Source organism: Selaginella moellendorffii, unplaced genomic scaffold (genome assembly GCF_000143415.4).
Source record: "Selaginella moellendorffii unplaced genomic scaffold, v1.0 SELMOscaffold_39, whole genome shotgun sequence".
Classification (NCBI taxonomy): Eukaryota; Viridiplantae; Streptophyta; class Lycopodiopsida; order Selaginellales; family Selaginellaceae; genus Selaginella; species Selaginella moellendorffii.
This window is the reverse complement of record NW_003314300.1, coordinates 1,380,828-1,399,624: the sequence shown is the minus strand read 5'-3', so window position 1 is coordinate 1,399,624 and position 18,797 is coordinate 1,380,828. Positions and strand designations below refer to the sequence as shown.

Here is an 18,797-nt window from a genome sequence, read left to right as displayed (position 1 = left end):
TTCAAGCGAAAAATAAGAGGAAGAAGAAGAGAAGAAGCGAGCTCTGGAAATTGGATTGGAATGGTGGATGATGCTATAGCCGACACTATAGAATGGAAGTCTCCTTTAAATTGTTTACTGGCATTGTTATGTATGGAAGTCTCTTATTTCGCTATAATGAGGTGTTCTTTGATGTCAATGGGCCACATTAGGGTTTTCAAATGCCGCGACGAGGAAGAGGAGGTGAGCGAGGGAGCTCGATTCGTCCTCGGCCATGGCAGATCGGTTAGTCGCGGCGTTATTGCCTTGTCCAGTGGCGGCGTCTTGCTCGTCTTCCGCCGCGCCAGTATCGTCGTCGTCGCATTGTTGCCTAGTTGCCCGGTCCAATTCGCATCGCAATTGGACTCGCTCGTTGCGCTTGGATCGGTCGTCGTTGCAGGGCCAGAGATTGGAGCTCCTGCAGTGCTGCTGGCAGCGAAGGACGAGATCTCGGCTATTAAAGGTACTGTCTGATTGTGTGTGGGTGGACTTGGTATAGTTTTTATCCTTTGTTTTCTCTTTTCCAGGTGAATGCCGCGAGAGGACCCGACGATGGAGTTAAGTGGTGGGAGAAGGACGGCGGTCCAAACATGAGGGACGTCCACTCCACGCAGGAGTTCATCGATGCGCTTGGGAGTGTTGGAGACAAGCTTGTCATCGTGGAGTTTTTCGCGACATGGTGTGGTTCTTGCAGAGCTCTCTATCCCAAGGTATGCTTAACCTTTCGCTCGTCCATTTTCCAGAAATCTTTTTCTGTTTTCGCACAGCTTTGTAAGCTTGCTGAGGAACACAGAGACATAGAGTTCATCAAAGTGAATTTTGAGGAGAACAAGCCGATGTGCAAGCGCCTAGACATCAAAGTGTTGCCTTATTTCCATTTTTACCGGGGGGCTGAGGGTCGTGTTGATGCCTTTTCCTGCTCATTGGCCAAGGTAAGACAGGGTGTCTAGCGTCTTTTCGTTTCGCTCTAAGGTGGTATGCTTTGTTCTTGCAGTTACAAAAGCTGAGAGATGCGATACAACTACACAACTCAGATCGGTGCAGCCTCGGGCCAACGCTTGGCGTTGGTGATTTGTTAAGTTCCTTGGCAAACACAAACACCCCTGATCAGGCTGCTACTGCTACTAGATAGTGTGATTCTTTCTTCGTTTTGAGGTGAAGAAAGAGAGGGAAAACAGATGAATGGATCATTTGGAAAACTAAACGATTTGCATTTCACAGATTGGACGACTCCTCGAGCACCTCAAAGACAAGCAAGAAGCAGCCGAAGTAAAGCTAAGCAAGTTCACTATCTCGCTTCTATAAATATAACAACATTTTTTTCTGGCAAACTCTTCCTTGTTTATTACATACACATTCGGACGATCGCGCTCTCAGCTCGCCTGCTTCAAAAATATGCTGAAGAGATCATCCTGGTTAGCGCTACCGCTACCACCCTCAACCTTTACAGGATCCACCACCATCGCCTGGTCCGTGAAACGATGGTCACTGGCAGCGGTAGCAACGTAAGGCCTGCTGGTTCCTGGCTCCGCTGCGAATCTGGCTGGCAAGACTCCAAAGACGGATCCATCGTGCTGACCCTGCAAGCTCAAGCTGGCCATCCTCGATCCAAAGCCGCGACTACTGGCACTACAAGTTTGCTGCTGCTGCTGAAAGTTAAGCAATCCACCGCCGAGTTGCTCGCTGCTCTTGGCGAAGAAAGGAAGAGCATGGTGGTGCCGGTGGTCCGAGCTATAAGAAGAAGCGGACGGAGAAGTCACAAACGGATGATCGCCGTTTTGCTGCTGCTGGATCATCAAACTACTGCTGTTACTGCGATTGGAGGAGTTAGCCAAGGCGTACTGGTGAAGAGCAAACTCGTCCACCGGACTCCTTGGAGAGACCTGTTCTAAGCCATCCAGGGACACCCGGCTTGGAATGCTCATGAGCGGCGGTGGGACGACGGTGGTGGCGGCCGCTGCTTGGGGCCGGCTACTGAAGTATCTACATCCACCTTGAGACGCAACCGGCGACGCTCCCGAGAGCTGCATCAACACCGAGTGATCCACCAAAGTTGCTGCTGGTGCTGCTGCCCCTGTTCTTCCGAGGTTGCCTTGGATAGATGCGAGCGCAGTGGGGGACGAGTTTTGGAACTGTGCCGAGGGTGGTAGTGTTCTCATTTCGCCGAGCGCGTTGAGAGCTGCAAAGGAAGCTTCCGCAGGCGAGCAAAAGGTGACGGCGTGGCCGTTTGCTCCAGAGCCTTGAGGCTGGACACCACTCAGCCTCCTCAAGTAGAGCCGGTACTTCTGCAAGAGCGCAAGTGTGAGAACGCGAGGCAAAGCCGAGCTACAACCTCGTCATGGATTTGGAGCTCAGCTCCAACTCTCTCGCAACTCTCGCAACCAAGAAGCTATCTTCTCTCGACGACGAGCTGGACATCTAAAGACTCGGAAAAGGAACTACGTGACTGAAACTATGCAAGCTGGTCGATAGTGGCGACGAGCTAAAGACCAAGAACCGGAAGAGTCGAGTACCTGGAGATGGCTGGCAACGTTCTCGCGAGTGAGGCCATGGACGCTCATACTCTCCAGAATCTTCTTCGGCACAGCTTCTGCCAAAAAACCAAGCTTCGTGAGCAAGGCCGAGAAGAACTAAGAGAAGACCGAGGAACTTACTATCAATCCCGAGCTGGTTCACGGCATTGACAAACTGCTGGTGGAGCTCCACCGACCAGACGACGCGCTGCTTCTTCAACGTGGAAGAGTCATCGTTGTCATGCTCAGCGGTCTCGTCGCCATCGTCTTTCCTCCGCTTGGCCAGCTTCCAGTTTGGATCGCCACCGCCGCCACCATCGGAGTTAAACTCTCCCTCGTCGATGGTCGAAGCTCGCCTTTGCTGCTGGGAGGAGTGATGCTGCTGCTGCTGGTGATGGTGGTGGTGATTTCTCTCGCCGCCATCTTCGACGCTGCCAGAGGCCTCCACGTCCCGAGCTTCGTTGCGTTTCTTCCGGACGACATGCTGCCAGATGTTCCGGAGCTCCTCCGTCCTGACCGGCTTGATGAGGTAATCGCAGGCCCCGTGGATGACACCCTTCATCACAATGCCGGTTTCTCCGTTCGAGGACGTCACTGCAAAGGTCAGAGCTTTGTCAAGTTGTATGTCCTCTCATCTCATTTGCGAGTTCCAGGAGCTTTGGAGGAAGAACTTACTGATCACCGGGAGGTCCATCTCCAAGCCAACGTACTCAAGGAGTTTGAAGCCGTCCATGTCCGGCATGAAGACATCGCTGATCATCAAGTCGAATCTGTCCTTGTTCTCGCGGAGTAACGACAGCGCTTCGGTGGCTCTCGTACACATGGTAACTGTAGCAAGTCCAAAACAAACATTAGAGCAAATCTGTGAAGAACACCACGCTTCGACAATTCTACGTCAAAAAAGATCGCAGCTACAAGGATTCCGCTGGAGCTATGGACAGTTCTATGCCACCCAATGGAAAGAAAAAAGAAAAAAAAGAAAAAAAAAACTATACAAAACGTAGGCGCGACACGAACGCAAGCATGAAAAGCGGAAGAAAAAATCACACAAATCCAAGCATGAAAGCGAGAAAAAGCTATGATCAAACGAAAGGAAGAAGCTTACCTTCGTAGGAGCATTTTCGGAGCATCTGCGCGAGGATCCTGAGACAAGTTGGATCATCGTCCACGGCCAAGACTCGGAGACCCGCTGGGAATTTGCCCAAATCCTTGGCTTGCGGCATTGCGATCCCAGTCTTGTCCACGCCCACCATCTTTGTCCTCCCGCAAGAACAAGAGAGAGAAAGAAGAACACGAGCAAAGGGTGCGGCGATCTTTGTCTGTCTATCGGACGGAGCTCGTGAGGAGAAGAAGAAGACCCAACACCCCCATCTCAAGAACAAGCCCGGGAATGCAAGGAAAGAGAGTGGATCCAGGCATTTGACAACGACCCACAAGACGATCGCGGAGAGCTCTCGCACTCTCTCCTACTGAATTTTAGGGCGCCAATGGCGAGAACTGGACGATCTCTTTTGGAAACTCCCAATCACGAAAAATCCACACGCGAGAGCCCCCGCGAGCGAGGGCGTTTTCGATTCGCCCGGCAAGAAAGAGAGGAGGAAAGAAAGCATGGATGGAGGATTTGGGCGAGCGAGCGAGCGAGCGAGCCACACACAGAGAGAGAGAGAGAGAGAGAGGGAGGGAGAGAGTTCTAGCGCACGAAAAAGAACTCCTTTTCTTCTTCCTCGCTAAGAATTCTCTCCTGGGACTAGATTACTCTCGCAACACTCTCCATTGGGTTCTATAAGATCTCGCAAAAACTAGTTTTTTTCTTCGTTCTTTAGGAGGAGTGGAATTGGAATGGATCGATTGGAATTGGATTAGGAGTAGTAAAACGGCCGAGGCGCAGGAGCAGCAGGAGATGGCGATGGCGTTGCTGTTGCCACTGTTGTCTTGTTCCTCATGAATTTCTGGAGTTTCTTGCGAGAGAGGAGAGGAAGAGCACACAGGGAGAAGTCAGGTCTACACCTACAGCTCTAGCCAAGCAAGAAAAAAAAGAAGAAAACAAGTAAAATATATTGGCCTGAAAAGAGGAGAAAGAGGGTTTTTTTTTTTTAAAGGAGAAAAGAATCCGAAAGAAAACAAAAGCTCTGTTCGTTCTTGTTGGTGTTCGTTCGTACTGGCTGTTCTTCCCAGCTATGGTGGGAAAAAGGGGAAATTTTGGGGGAGAGGCGCAAAAGAAAAAAGAGAGAGACTGGAAATCAATCAATGCAGTGCGTACCATCAATCGCTAAGACGGCGTCTTTATGGCCCAAAATCGCGGCTTGGCACAGTTTGCGCGAAACGAAAAGGTGGGAAGAAAGAACACATCGAGTACAAAAACAGAGTGCTCTCCTGGAAGGGGGCGATCTTCTCCTGGAGCGAATCGAGAAAAGAATCGAAGAGGGTAGAAAGAAAAACAAACGAGAGATTCACTTCTCTCTCGTCCTCTTTCGCAATTGCTGCTCTTGGGTCGCGACGGCAAATTTTCGAATTGGGAGATCCTGAGAGAGGTCGACTGATTGATTGGCATTGTTCCAGTGAAATCTGGATGGATTGATTGTGTGTCAATCCAAATTCCGGTAAGAGGAAGCTGCCGATATGGCAGAACTTCTGAGATTCTCCACTTGCAAGCAGCGCAGCCAACCGGGAGCTCTCCTTTATCCGGGCTCTCTTTTTTCACTTTTCTCTTTTGAGAGGAATGGGCAAAAAGAGTGAGATAAGAGAGCTGTCGAGCAGCGCAATTGGAGCTGCTGGGATTCCTGGCTGGCTGCCCAAGTTGGGAATTTGGGCGACAACAATCACCGCTCGGTGCTACGCTCCAGCAATCTAGATTCCATCCATTTTGCCTGGAGAAGAAAATTGGATCGATCAATCAAGTAGGGGCCAATGTACTGCTTAACTCCCCCGGGATAGAAAAAAGGGTAAAGTGGTGCGCGCTATGCCGAGGATAAAGCTTTGCTCTTCCTTTCTTTCTTCTTTCCGGACGATTGTTGGAGGCGGCATTGCGGGCTGGAGGAGGAGATGCATTGATTGATGTGAATTCTTGTCTGCCGCGCTGTGGGGGCCAGGCGCTTGCGTGCTTCTCCGATTTAACCTAATACTTATCCTTCAATTTTAACCACATTTCATTGCGAGAGTTATAGCAGTTCTTAAACAATTGTTAATTAAATGTGTGGCAACTTTGACGGCTCTAAATAAAAAATATAATCTAAATATATGTCAAAAGCTTCTGTTAATGGGCACCATATATTTAAATAAAATTCTTATTATAATCTTACTTAGTTTGAGTGGGCCATGAAAATACGCTTCCATGGGTTTTGTATGTGAGTCTATATAACAATTAACTTTACAATAAGCAAATTAGCCTTATGAATATGTTTATGCAATACAAAGAAGAAGTTATAAAATTATTATGAGAGTACATGGGTGGAGTTCTCAAAATAGGATTTTTACTGAAAGTGATATTGCTCAAGCTTTTAAATTTTATTATTTGTATTGTATATCTCATGGCTTTGGTGGAAGAGTTTATTTCCTAAATGACTCTATTTATATAGGTATAAAACTAATACAAAGGGATGAACTAAATATTTTTTTTCAAAATTAAGCTTCCTTGAGTGTTAATAACTTAAGTGTTATTAATTATTTTATTTTTAATACTTCAATAATATCATACTATAATTCACAAAAACTATTTTGAGAAGGTTAGTTATATTTCAATTTAAGTCATCTAATAAATTGCTAAGCTTGCCAATAAAATATATTGTACATCATGAATTCAAATTAAAATTTTAGCTTGTTGTATGGTCTAATCAACTTGAAAGATCATTCTACATAAAACATTTCAATTTATTATGAAGGAACTAAAGATTTTTAGGAGTTTGAAGAACTTTTAAATACAAACAAACATTAGCTTCTAGGCAATTATATTATAAAAATTGATCATGATCTAAAGCAAAAAATCTTATACTTAGAAAGCTTGGAAGAATTATATAAACCTATTTGTGATAACATTCTTTTATCACTCTCTATAAAATATTAATCATGCATTAGTAGTAAGCTTCTTGTGAATTACTCTTTACTTGGCTCATACCTGGCTGATCCAAATCAAAATGGAAGATCAATTACAAATAAAACAACACCAAGACATTTAGAAGATAAGAAATAAATGGATTGCTCATATAAAAAGCAAAAACTACTCTTATAATGAGAAAGAGTTAATCAACCCTATAGCACAAAATGAACTAAACAATTTTTTATTGATATAATAATTAGAATAAATTTTTGAATGGATAATTTGTGAAGTTAAGTATTGACAATGATAACACTCATACTAAAAAAATTTATACTATGATAATCAATCAGCTATTTCTTTAAGAAATAATCTAGTTCTTCACTCCAAGTCTAAGCATATAAGATCAGAACCCCAAAGCTTGTGTTGGGCACCAACAAAATTTACTTAGTGTGTAAGAATATTTATATATATTTATATAAACATTCAAGTAAACTTTAACAAAAAAATTATTAAATTATAACTATTAGATCTATAACTATAAGAACCTTAAAGCTTATGTTGGGTATCAATCAAATTTATTTATTGTACACAAAGCTCCTCTTTATAAAATGTCTGTTACAAAGTAATGCTCCAAGTTCTAAAACAAATTCCCAAGTTATACTCATAAATATGCAAATTCAAGCACTATCATCTTTCAAATGTTACCTGAATTTTGTAAAATGTTACATTTATTCTTGAAAACACATTCTTCTCCACAGCCAAAAACTAAAAAAATTGAAACAAATTGTCAAACACTAAATCACTAACATCAATTCTCTCCAAATAACATTCCTTATATTCCTTTATAAGAAAATTAATGAAACAATAGAGTTTACCATGTTGATAATTCCTAAAATGTATACTTTGCAATTTTTTGTTACAAATTCATCCACTTCTTGTCACTCAAGAATGGATTTTAAGATCTTACAATTATTTAGTGAATGAATTTCAAATACATGTATATCTTATATTCAGGAGACAAATAGTCATTATTTGTCCAAACATTATAAGTGACATGGATTTACTTACTCATGTTGAATATATTATAGATCCTTACCACTTTATAGGCACCAAAAAAGCAGCCAACTTGGCACTTGCCAAAACTTGACATAAATGTAATCTCTTGGCTAAATTGTCTATATTGACTAGAAACAAACTTAGTTAAGAGTATTATCCCTTTTGAATTAGAACACTTGAAACTTCCTTTGACATTAAGCTTTGGTGTAGATGTTTTTGTTATACTTCATCTTTAATATGGTAAATTTAGAATCGCTTCAAACTTTCTATTTCTGTCACATAGGCATTTTCTTTCAAGTCAAGTATGTCTTAGTAAAGACTTGTAAAGCTAGATGGAAAAAACTATAGAAGGAACCAGCTTTTAATTAATTATAAAATCTTATGTATTAATATTAAATTACTATTAAAATGCTTAGCTGGGATCCTAACTAGTTTTTACCTAAATTAAAAAGGTGAATATACTTACCTAGATAATACCCATTGTGGATAGAGTGCACTTGTTGTGTGGCTTCCAATTTGGTAAATTGGCAGCACCTTGTGTTAATTTGACTTCTTTGCCTGTGATGATATCATCACAATTGTCTCATAAGAAAGTGATCTTTATGAGGGCAGCATAATTTGCAAAATCTCTTTTATACAAACTCCAATGCATTAGTGCCATTGTTGCTTGCCATATCAAATTGTACTTTGTGTAGCCTTTATCATACAAATTTTATATAGTGTATACTAAGTAAACTATGTAGGTGCCCAAACAATAGCTATAATTTAACAGTTATCATGTTATAATAACACTTGATTTGGTTTGATTAAAAGAAAAAATCCTGTTCGCATATAAAGAGTTCACTTTCCCCTAGGCAACAAACATGGAGTTAGATTCAATGACACCAATATATGATTTTGCTTCCTAAATAGTAAATTTAAAAATCTAAAGATTTAGGAAAGGCTTTTAAAATGAATCTAGAGGTAACAGTATCACATTTATTTCTTTTTTTCAGAACTAAATGATTCTCTAAAGCCACACAAGAATATCAAGCTAGATAAAGTATTTCACTTAGTTAAATGTTCTCAACTTTGGTGACTAGGCACTACTACCCTTATACCGTAAGATAAATTGAGAATGTGAAATTCATCTTACAAATCCAGAGGTATAGTTGAAGCAAGAACAATTAATAAATTCTATCATATTAAGTTCTATTGTGACCAATTTATCAGTGGAAAAGTTTTTGTTTAAACTACAAGGCAATGTGCATGATAATGAACATTATCCCTTGCAATGCTATATATAATTTTATTTAGAGTTTTATAGTTTTAAGCTTATATATCTATATATAATTTTGAATTTAGTAAAATATTTTTTATTTTTACTTCTTTATCCCTTTATGTTTTTAAAATTTTAATATGGTTTAACCAATGACAGTATTTTTCCATAATTAAGGTTGCTATTGATAATTATGAAGAGTAACTTTGGCTTTTTATAGGAAAGAATGTGATTATTTCATCAAATTTTCTAGAAATAATTATTTTGGAGTTTTTCTAATCCTTTCTATATATATATATATATATATATATATATATATATATATCTTTTAATCTTACCTTCCCTTTCAAAGCTGTTATAGAACTTTGGTCTCATTAGGTATATAACTGATTCGATAGTATTGCTTAAAAACACTATGGTTTAGTTTTTGTTCTTCAACTTTCTACTCTTTTCTTTCTACTTACTTATGAAAAATCCCACTGTCTCTAGATAATAAAATTAAAAGCTAACAACCCCATTTTGAGCTATCCACCTCACCTATGTCTTTTTTTATTTTCGCTACATAAGTACAATCAGAAGTGTAAATTTACCTATTCTAAGTGTTAATTATTATATAGAATGAACCACTTTAGACAAGTAGTTGCAAAATGTTATTGCAAAAGAAAGTTTGTATAGTAATGGTTGGTTTACATAGGTAGAATATTTGGCTGTGATCTTTACCATAAAGCTTGCCTCACAACTTAATGGGCAACATTTCACATGTTCAAATAAGAGCCTTTTCATGGCTTTATCAGTCAAGTGAATAGAAGCCTTTAGAAATTCCACCAGCATTGTCCTCTCTCTTTCCAAGAAATGTTTGAAAAATATATATAGCAAATGAGTGGGGTAAGAGAGAAAAGAGCTATAAAGCAGCATCTATGCTGGCTAGATGCCCAAGTTGTGAATTTAGGCAACAACAATCTCTTCTAGTCCAGAAATCTAGATTCTATCTATTTTTTTCAAATTTTAAATATATCTCTAAATGTTATGGGAAAAGCAAGATGCATACAACTGAAATTCTTGATTAGTAAGCCTTCCTTCGTTTGGGCATTTTGCATGCCTTGGTTATTTAAATCAACTTAAGAAAAGATGTTTTGATCATAAACAAAGAAGATGAGTTTCTATGGGTTTTATATGTGTTGCAAATGTAATTGCAACAAATTTTTCTGTCTAAGCATACACATATTTTTTTAGTTGAAAAAGAAGATGTTAGAAATGTCATTTACATTAGTTGTTAATATGGTCCAAATTATAATTATAGTTCATATTTTGTTTTGCAAATTGTGACTATTCAAATATTTTGTAGTTATTAGCGCGATTCACAATGATATATTTTGGTCACTTTTAAAATACGAAACATTTGTTTTGGACAACCATGTCTGAGAAATCCATCCAGCATAGCCCAGAAGGCTTTTGGATTTGCGAAATTCTTCAAGAGTTACCAAGTTACTAAGTTCATCCTGGCTTGCTTACTAGGTGCAAGGCCGACATTTGCAATAGCACCCGTGGCACAGTGCCCATGATATCCTCCTCAGTTTTCCCCGGTAAAGTCCTAAGCTCTTGAATAAGGACAACTTTGTGTCAAGGGTTGACGGAGCCATTTCCAGGACTGACTTTCGGCAAGTCGACCTCTACACGTTTGGAAGCTGTTCCTTTGACAAGCGTGAACTTGAACAAAGAGAAGGGGCCTTCTTCAACTCCAGTCATCTCATTTGCTAGCCCGTAGATTGCCTCCATTACCATTCCTTCCTTGGTATCCTCCTTGATGTTTTCAGAGTCAGGAGAAGCAAATATCACGACCCTGTGTCCCAACGGAGTACCACCAGTGTACTTCTGATTTATTAGCTGGAAGCACGTCCTGAAGTTCATAATTTTTGTTGGTAGAGTCCCTGCCTCTCCATCCGGTCTGAAGATAAAATAGTAGCCCTGGGAGTCGAAGAAATGTCTCAGTGCTTATACTTGCGTGGTGCGATAATAACATACCAGATAAACATAGGCTTCCCCACCCCCGGAACTCCTGTAACCTTTAGAAGCGCGTTCCAGGTCACTATGTTTGGCTATAAACAGCATCTAAACAATGCCCAAGCGTCGTCCAAGTGTCCATTTTACCCGCATGGTCCTAATGCAATTCCATGTAACAACTTTTGGAACTTTGCACTTTTCTTGGTGTACATGCCCTCGTTCGGCATATGCAGCGATCATTAAAAAAAAACTGTAGGTGTTTTTGAGGCATTAAAAGAGCTTGTGTAATTGATCGGTTTCACCGCACTGGGCGTTTGCTGCATTCTAGTCCACGCTATAACATCATGCTGTGGCATTCTGTCGAATGTTTCTTTCGCTAGATCAGTGCAGCCAATGTGTTGATAAGTGTTATGACTCTCTGCTCATCCTCGCAAAGAACTTTCGTGCTCCATCAAGATCTCTGCACTGGGCATGCACAACGATCATAGAGTTCCATAAACTGGATCTTTTCTGAGAACTATGATCTCGTTAGATCCGACTTTCATGCTTTCTTTATCTTGCCTTCAAGATAAAGAGGTTGATCACTCGGATCACCTCCGAGATCTCAAGGTTGCATTCAAGGAAGTTGAGAAAACATGTGCTCTGGCTCCCTGATTTCTTTCGAATGCATTTCTGTTTCCTTCGGAGTTGGTGTGGGCTCTACGTTATTTTTGTTGGTAGCTAGACTGACTAATTTGCCTGTTACAATGCCTCCTCCAACGATACCTTGGGCTCTGCTAGGTAGGCCTTTTGTTTGTTCTGTAAACTTGTGAGGGAATTGTCTATGATCTTTTCTGAATGCTTGTCTGTGTTTGCCTGTGGTTGTAAGACCCGGTTTTACTGGATCTCTCATTGGTGGCTTCTTGCTGGATTTGCTCCCTGTATTTCTGTATGGAACTTTTTCCGCTTGCTATGTAGCAATTGCCTTTTGGACATTTTCTAGCTTGCTGTAACAGTTTTCTTCATTGCAGATGATGCTCGTGTTACAGCACAAAATCTTGGACAAAAATCAGGGGGCTAACTTCTGCGAACTATGCAAGTGGAAAAGTGATTGCCTTTGACGAATTCGAGGACTTGAGAGCCTACCAATTTGACCAGGGCATGATGCTGTTCTTCAGGAGCTCTTATGCTTCAATCTTTGATGACCTGATGGCTCCTTTCGTTAGGTGCACGATTCTTATCGTGTTGTTTGCCCAGAATCCACATGGTGCTATGTCCATTCAGCTCCTTAAAGTCGTGAATCTAGAAGGATTCAAGCCGGGCTTTTTTATCTCTTGCTGCCACCTTGGGCTGGTAATCGAGAAACTTTAGCTAAGCTGTGGTTTTTGACTACAGTACGAGTGCTGCTTGATCGGTGTTCTTGCAGGAGCTGCGCTCTTAAATGATGCCGAGGAGCTCATTAACACAATGCCATTTTTTTTCTAGATGTTTCCAATTGGGGATGCGTCCCTGTAAGATTAGAGTTGAGAGGACTGTTAGTGCTGCTTACAATGCCATCATAATGGATCCTAAAACCTCAGCGCCATAGACAATTTTTCATCATGCTTTGACCAGTGTGGTTAAACTTTTTGCCTTGTAAAGCTTATTATTAACAGAATTTCATCTATAAACGATTGAGTACTTGTGAAGCCAATCTATCCCAAGAAATATACTCTCAGAAGAGTCTTTCAACTGATCAGCTACAAGTGGCCTCAATCTAAAATATGTTTGACTTTGAACTATGGAGCTTAAGTTTTTTGACAAGATTAAGTGATATAGGACACGGGGTAATACAGATAATGAGAAGTACTACATATATGTTGATTTATTCTTCTAAACCTTCTTGTCAACCGAGATAAATTATTGTCACTGCTGAACACCATTTGTCTCAAAAGTTATGTTACTTTTAGTAAATCCAATTCTAAATAATGTATAAATCTTATATCCTTGTTTGAAACAGTAAAAATTCACAATCACTGTGAATTTAAAATCCTTAACCCTTCAATGTTAAATTTGTCCACTAATTTACAAGAAAAGCTGAAGCTGCAATTAAAGGCAACACCTTCATGAGTACTTCCGTTCATGTCTCAAATCTTTTGGTAGACCTCGAAAGCACATACTAGACACAAGACAGAAAGATACCAAATGTTACGTACAGCATTCAGGCCTTCTAAAGAATATCTCTTTACTTGAAGAACTTCTGCACAGCCAATCGCCGGATTGTCCAACGGAGATAAGGCTAGGAGTTCACCGTTCTCTCGTCCAGATTGAGTCCGAGCACACTGGCTGAAAGAGCTTATCATACACAATATCACAGTAGCCATCTCCCTGGGAGACACTCCTATCCACTCGGTCCATTTGAGTTCCAGTTTAGAAGAACCCTAACCAACTGAACCATCATCCTCTTCGCTCTAATGCGTCTGGTGATGTGTTGTGCTGCTGCTCGTGCACGTCTATGCATCCTATGTTGCTGTCTTCGTCTCCTCGTCATCGATGAACCGTACCATGTTGTGGTTTTTCTTCAGATTGAATTCTCTAAATCGAAACAACCACCAAAAGAACCGGACGTGTCTCCTTACGCGACGTGTCAGCCATGTGGCTGTCCGCCAGTGACAATGGTGACGACAAGGAAACGGCCAAGCCGCAAGAGCAAGGTGGTACTGTCGATCGTCCTGCTAATGAAGAATGTAACCGGGAGGCTTTTCGTGCGCAACCTTGCATACACCACGAAGTGTGTTCTTCAAACGTCATAGCCTCATCTTGTTTTCTCGTGTTTTTCCTTACCAGTGAAGAGGAACTGGTTTCCCTGTTCGGCCAGTATGGGGAAGTTGTCCAAGTTCATTTGATTTGTGACAATGCTCTACCAGAAGCAGCAACGAGGTGCTGAGTTTTCTGAAGGACTAAATCCCTGTTATATGCAGGGCCAAGGAAGACTCTTACCTGCATTTCATGTCTCCTCTCCGGGATTCTAGAGATCGTTCCATGAACCTGAAACAAGAGAGGGAGGTGGGAGTGCAAGAAAAAGGAGTCTAGCTGCAATATGCAAGCATGGAATCCTGGTCAGATTATACGGTGTGTAGAGTTGACTCAACTCTTACAGTTTGATCACTGCGTGACGCAGGTGGCCAAGATATGGGATCTCCAGACGTGAGTTTTCTGGATCCAGAAGCTGAGGACGTTGCCGAGCGTCTTGCTCTGGGAGAAAGGCACGTCCTTTCGGAGACGAAGCGGTCATTAGCTCAGCAAGGCGTAAAACCATGTGGAGATGCTGGAGGAGATCACGCTCTCCTCGTTAAGAATCTTCCCTTCAGCACAACGGAAGCGGAGGAACGCTTGGAGCTTCCACCGACGAAAGAGTTTTCTTCGTCTTCGTGTTCCCTCCTGATCGCTTTATCTGTTAGTTTGACACCAGGTGGAGTTTCTGGAGTCCTCTGAAGCAGCAAAGCCTTCGAGCTCTCTAGCATACCGGAAATTCAAGGGTAGTCGTAGGCTGGCTGAGTGAACGTTCTAGTCTCGGACATATTTACTCTTGCAGGCACGTCACCACAAGATCTTCTTTCCGAAAAGAAAGACGGTGGAGTTGTAGCCAAACAGCTTGAGGGAGGTCAGCTCGTAGCAAATGACGAAGCGACCGCTTCAACGAGGGTACGCTACTAAGCTCTAGTCATCGAATTGCGCCTTGGCAGTCAAGCACTGTATTTTTTAGGAACTTGAACTCCAAGACAACTGACGCGAGAGCCTAAGGAAGCACTTCGAAGGCCCAGTACAAGCCGGTTCCTTGCGGAAAGCGACGGTGCATGTTTTCTTCTTCTTTCCACCAAGAGAGACTGTTATTAATATGGTTTGTGGAACTTACAGGTGAAAAGAAAGCCATCCGAAACTGGAGCATCCCTGTCAATGGGTTTCGGCTGACACGACCGAGCGTGTCTGCAAGGAAATGCAGGTGAGAGACGTTTTACTGTCACACCGATCTTATCGCCATTGTGCGAGTGTTTCGTTATACCAACTTTGGACTGTTTTGCAGGAAGTGAAGAGACGCACCAAAGCATGTAAGGTAACTTCGCTCGCCTCCTTTCATGCGCACTCGATCGGTTGGAGCCACTGGAAGTTTGAAGAGCTTAGACTCGCCGTATCTCCTTCAGTCATTCCTAATGTGTCCCGAGTTAGTAACATCGCAAGTTTGGTGAGACGATTCAGTCCTGTGCGCTTCACTTTGGGAGAGTTAGTTTTTGAACTTCGACAAGCAGTATACATGGTGGATGCTATGTGGAATTATGATTGGATGATGGTGTTGATGCTGTTTATCTTATTGTGAGTCTTGAATCTGGCTGGTATTTGTTTACTATATGATTATTTAGTAATAAATAATTAATCTTATGTAAATTTTGTAACCTAGTGGAAAAATAAATTTTCTGTTGACTTACAAATTTTTAAAATCATAATAATTATTTAAATAATGAAAAACAATAATAAACCTCATTTAATTTTTTATATATCTTTGAAAACAAAAAAATATTCTTGTCATAAGATGTTATTTTAGTTTTCAAAGTGAAAACGTTTTGTATTTATAATTAAGTTTTAACAAAATAAAAAAAGAAATTAATTGTGAGAATAAAAGAAATCTTTACCTTTAACAAAAAATTTAATTTACAATTTTGCTACTCTTTGATATAGTGTATATTTTTTATAAAATTTTGGTGTTTAACACTTTGTCCACACATTGTTATTTATTATACTACAATACCATAGTTATTAATTTTTATAATATTATTATTAAATAAATTTTATACTTAGAAATTAAATAAAGTTTTTACATTTTTGAAGAGAAACAAAAACTATGACCTTTAGGATACGTTTTTTTGGTTTTAAAAGGAAAATTTCCTATCTATATTTATGAAAATTTAATTTTTTTTCTTTATAGTGGCACTTCAGAAATGTAATTTATCATTCCTCACTGCAATAGTTTTAAATTTTTTTAAATTGAAATGTAACTTATGATAGCATGGTAATGTACTTTATATTGTAGATATTGCCTTTCTATTGCATAGAGTTTTTATTTTAATCCTTGCTTTTGAGGTAGCATAATTTGAATTAATTTAACATATATTGAGAAAAAGATATAACATACTTAAAATTTTAAAAATTTATAACTTTGAATCATAATATAATTTTACTATTAAATCTTGATAGTTTCAAGAACTTAAATCTTAATAATTTTACTATTGAATTGATTGTGATCATCAAAATTTAAAAAGATGAACCCCTTCAAATAAATTAAAGAGTTTTTGTATTACTAAAAAGAAGAAATGCTATGTTATTTAATAATTTTATTTTTTATAATTTTATTTTATTTTATTATTTTCTATAATGATTTAATTAAATTAAAATTATACTTAAAAATTAAATAACTCCTTAAAGAACTTATTTCATAAAAAATTTATATAATTCTAAGAATTTTATATATAAATAATATGTTATGAGTAACATTTTAAATTAGTTTCCCTAATGCTTAATTTATAATGTTCTAACACACATTATCTCAATTAAGCTTATATGAGATAAGGACAAAGAAAAACATATATAAAAATTAAAAATGAATAAAATACATTTATAGATATCTGATTGAGTTTTTAATATTATTTAAATGAATTATAGTAAAAATGATTGACTTTAATGTCTACTTGATAGAATTTTTTTTTCTTAGTATCAATACAGGTTCTTTATTTACAAATAAAACACAAATACAAAGAAAACATTATTTATTATAAATGTTTTTTAAAAATGTTCAAATTACTAAAAGCACAAAGTGATTCAAGGTGCAAATTCAGTTTCTAAAACCTTGATACAAAATCTTGACTAACACTAGCTATCGAGTTTGTTATGGGAGATTAACAATGCAAGGTATAGGATGCAATGGCTCGAGATTAAGCAGCTGTGGTGGAGGAACGCACCTCCTTTTCCATAGACAAACTTCAAGCCTCGGGCTCAAGTTGTCACTTGAGGAAGAACAGCTGCTTTGCGTGCCACAGTCGTTCATTCGCTGGGGTTCCTCGCAATCAATCCCCAACTTGGAAACTTTCCTATCTCCAGTTTCTTTTGCAATTTCTCCATTTTTGGGTAAGACCGAGGCAGGAGCTCGAGACGTTGGCGCTTGCGGCGAGAGAAGCTCGGATCCAGTCTTCTCTAGTCTGATTGAGTTTCTGCCTCCCATGCAAAGAATCCTCCCTGGTCTCCGGAAGAAGTGATTATTCTCGCGAATAATCCTGCCATGTTTTCCTCTTCCAGCACTGACATGGCCAATGCAACTCACTGACGGCGAAGATGGCTCCAGCTCTACGAGCTCTTCGGGTATGCTGTGGAAGTTTAGAGCAGTGGAGTGACCGATTTGCTGCTGCTTCTTCTTCTCGGATGGGCTGGAAGTGGGAAACACGAGCTTTCTAGTGAAGAGACGTTGGATTCCTCGGCTGAGCCATGGTGGAAGGCATCTTGGGGAATACGTGCATTCCAATCTTCGGAATTGATCATTAGATGTCGCGCAGCTCACTCTGCTGCTTGATTCTGGCGAATCCGATGAAAAATCTTCTTCCCAGATGCCCATAGTGTTTGGAGCTGGAGCACTACTTACCTTGAGAAATAACTGGGAGATCTTGTGATCAATGTTTGCAGATCCAAGCTAGAGCCCAAGGTGTTCTTGGAGAAATAGCAGAAAAATAATAGAAAAAAGGAAGAACACTGCCGTGTCAAGAAAATCCAGGGCAGGACAGTTTTGTCTCTGATAGGAAAAAAGAGAGAGAATTGGAGAAAAACTAGAACTTTCAATTATATGACTTTGAATTTTCAACTTGTTCTAGATCTCAAGACTCCGCAAAGACTTTGATGTAAGAACGTTAAATGTAGCCGGTTTTCAAATGAGTGAATATACCATACAAGAACCCTAAAAATATTTTTAGGGTTTTAGCCTCAATGGCAACGCACAGCGATCCTCTCACGGAGCTCCCGCCGCCGTCTCGCTTCGATCCGGAAGACCTGGAGCTTCTCAGCGACGATCCCTCTCAGGTAATCCCCACTCCGGCGCCATTCGTGGCATGGAGGAACGACGAGGCGAAAATCCTCCGCCCGGAGCTCCTCCTCCTCGGCTTCTCGCGGCCGTCGTGCACCCTCCTCCACCACATCCCAGGCAAGAAGCTCCTCGCATCGATTGTGCTGCCGGGAATCTCCATGGCCGGCAACTCGATCGCTGCTCCATCGCCGGAGGATCACTGTTGCTGCCTCTACGCTCTGGACGGGGATTGCTCGATCGTGGCGGCGCTCGTCCAGTACCGGATCCCGCCCGAGAAATACCACGAGTGGGTCAGGGTTCTCTTCGCGGCCGTGAATCCGGAGGCGATTCTCGCGATGGAGCTCCTCCAGGCTGAGAATTTCCGGTCCAGGCTCTCGGTGGACGATCCGATGCTCTTCACTCTCGAGACCGACGCGATGAGAGCCGAGAAGAGAGAGCAGCGAATCCCCCCGTTCTTGCCGTCGGGGAGCTTGATCGATGGGCCGGCGGCCGCGGTGCTGAGCTACTGCCAGATGAAATCTCTGCGCGCGAGATTGCTCGTGTCGTGGCCGGAGCGTGATGTTTCTTGCCTGGGGAAGAGCTTGCAAGATCTTACGAGCTACTTGCCGGGCGCTAGAACTCTGGGATTTGCGCAGGCATCGAAAGCTAGTGTGGGAAAGCGAGGTATTTCTACCTACGAGCTTTTCATGTGATCAATGTTTTTGAAACAATGATATTATTTTTCTTCTCATATTATAAATGAAAAACAAATGCCTTTGGGTGGAACCATTTACAGTTGTTATTTATTTAAATTATTATAATTTATAGATTTTTTAAAACGCTTCCTAATATATTCTAATT

At 40.7% G+C, this 18,797-nt stretch overlaps 3 protein-coding genes across 4 annotated transcripts; 2 read left to right on the top strand and 1 right to left on the bottom strand.

The window, feature by feature from the left end:
* Window positions 1-200: 200 nt before the first annotated feature.
* Window positions 201-1,349, top strand: LOC9659594 (thioredoxin-like 2, chloroplastic). The gene is made up of 5 exons (XM_002979044.2): window positions 201-481; window positions 546-728; window positions 786-950; window positions 1,013-1,173; window positions 1,240-1,349. Exons 1-4 carry the CDS (start codon window positions 254-256, stop codon window positions 1,148-1,150), a joined length of 714 nt encoding a protein of 237 aa, XP_002979090.2. The 5' UTR covers window positions 201-253; the 3' UTR covers window positions 1,151-1,173; window positions 1,240-1,349.
* LOC9659593 (two-component response regulator ARR1) lies at window positions 1,295-5,661 on the bottom strand. 2 transcript variants are annotated; one of them, XM_024683884.1, is made up of 5 exons: window positions 3,637-5,661; window positions 3,207-3,359; window positions 2,673-3,125; window positions 2,532-2,605; window positions 1,295-2,303 (listed from the first exon to the last, which is right to left on the bottom strand). In XM_024683884.1, the coding sequence occupies exons 1-5, from the start codon at window positions 3,782-3,784 to the stop codon at window positions 1,392-1,394; spliced, it is 1,740 nt and encodes a 579-aa protein (XP_024539652.1). In that variant the 5' UTR covers window positions 3,785-5,661; the 3' UTR covers window positions 1,295-1,391. The 2 variants fall into 2 exon arrangements, with proteins under 2 accessions (XP_024539652.1, XP_002978969.1); XM_002978923.2 differs by having other exon boundaries at window positions 2,532-2,608; window positions 3,637-5,659.
* Window positions 5,662-17,854: 12,193 nt separating this feature from the next.
* Window positions 17,855-18,725, top strand: LOC9659592. Its single transcript, XM_002979042.2, has one exon. The coding sequence runs from the start codon at window positions 17,861-17,863 to the stop codon at window positions 18,647-18,649; it is 789 nt and encodes a 262-aa protein (XP_002979088.1). The 5' UTR covers window positions 17,855-17,860; the 3' UTR covers window positions 18,650-18,725.
* Window positions 18,726-18,797: the final 72 nt, after the last annotated feature.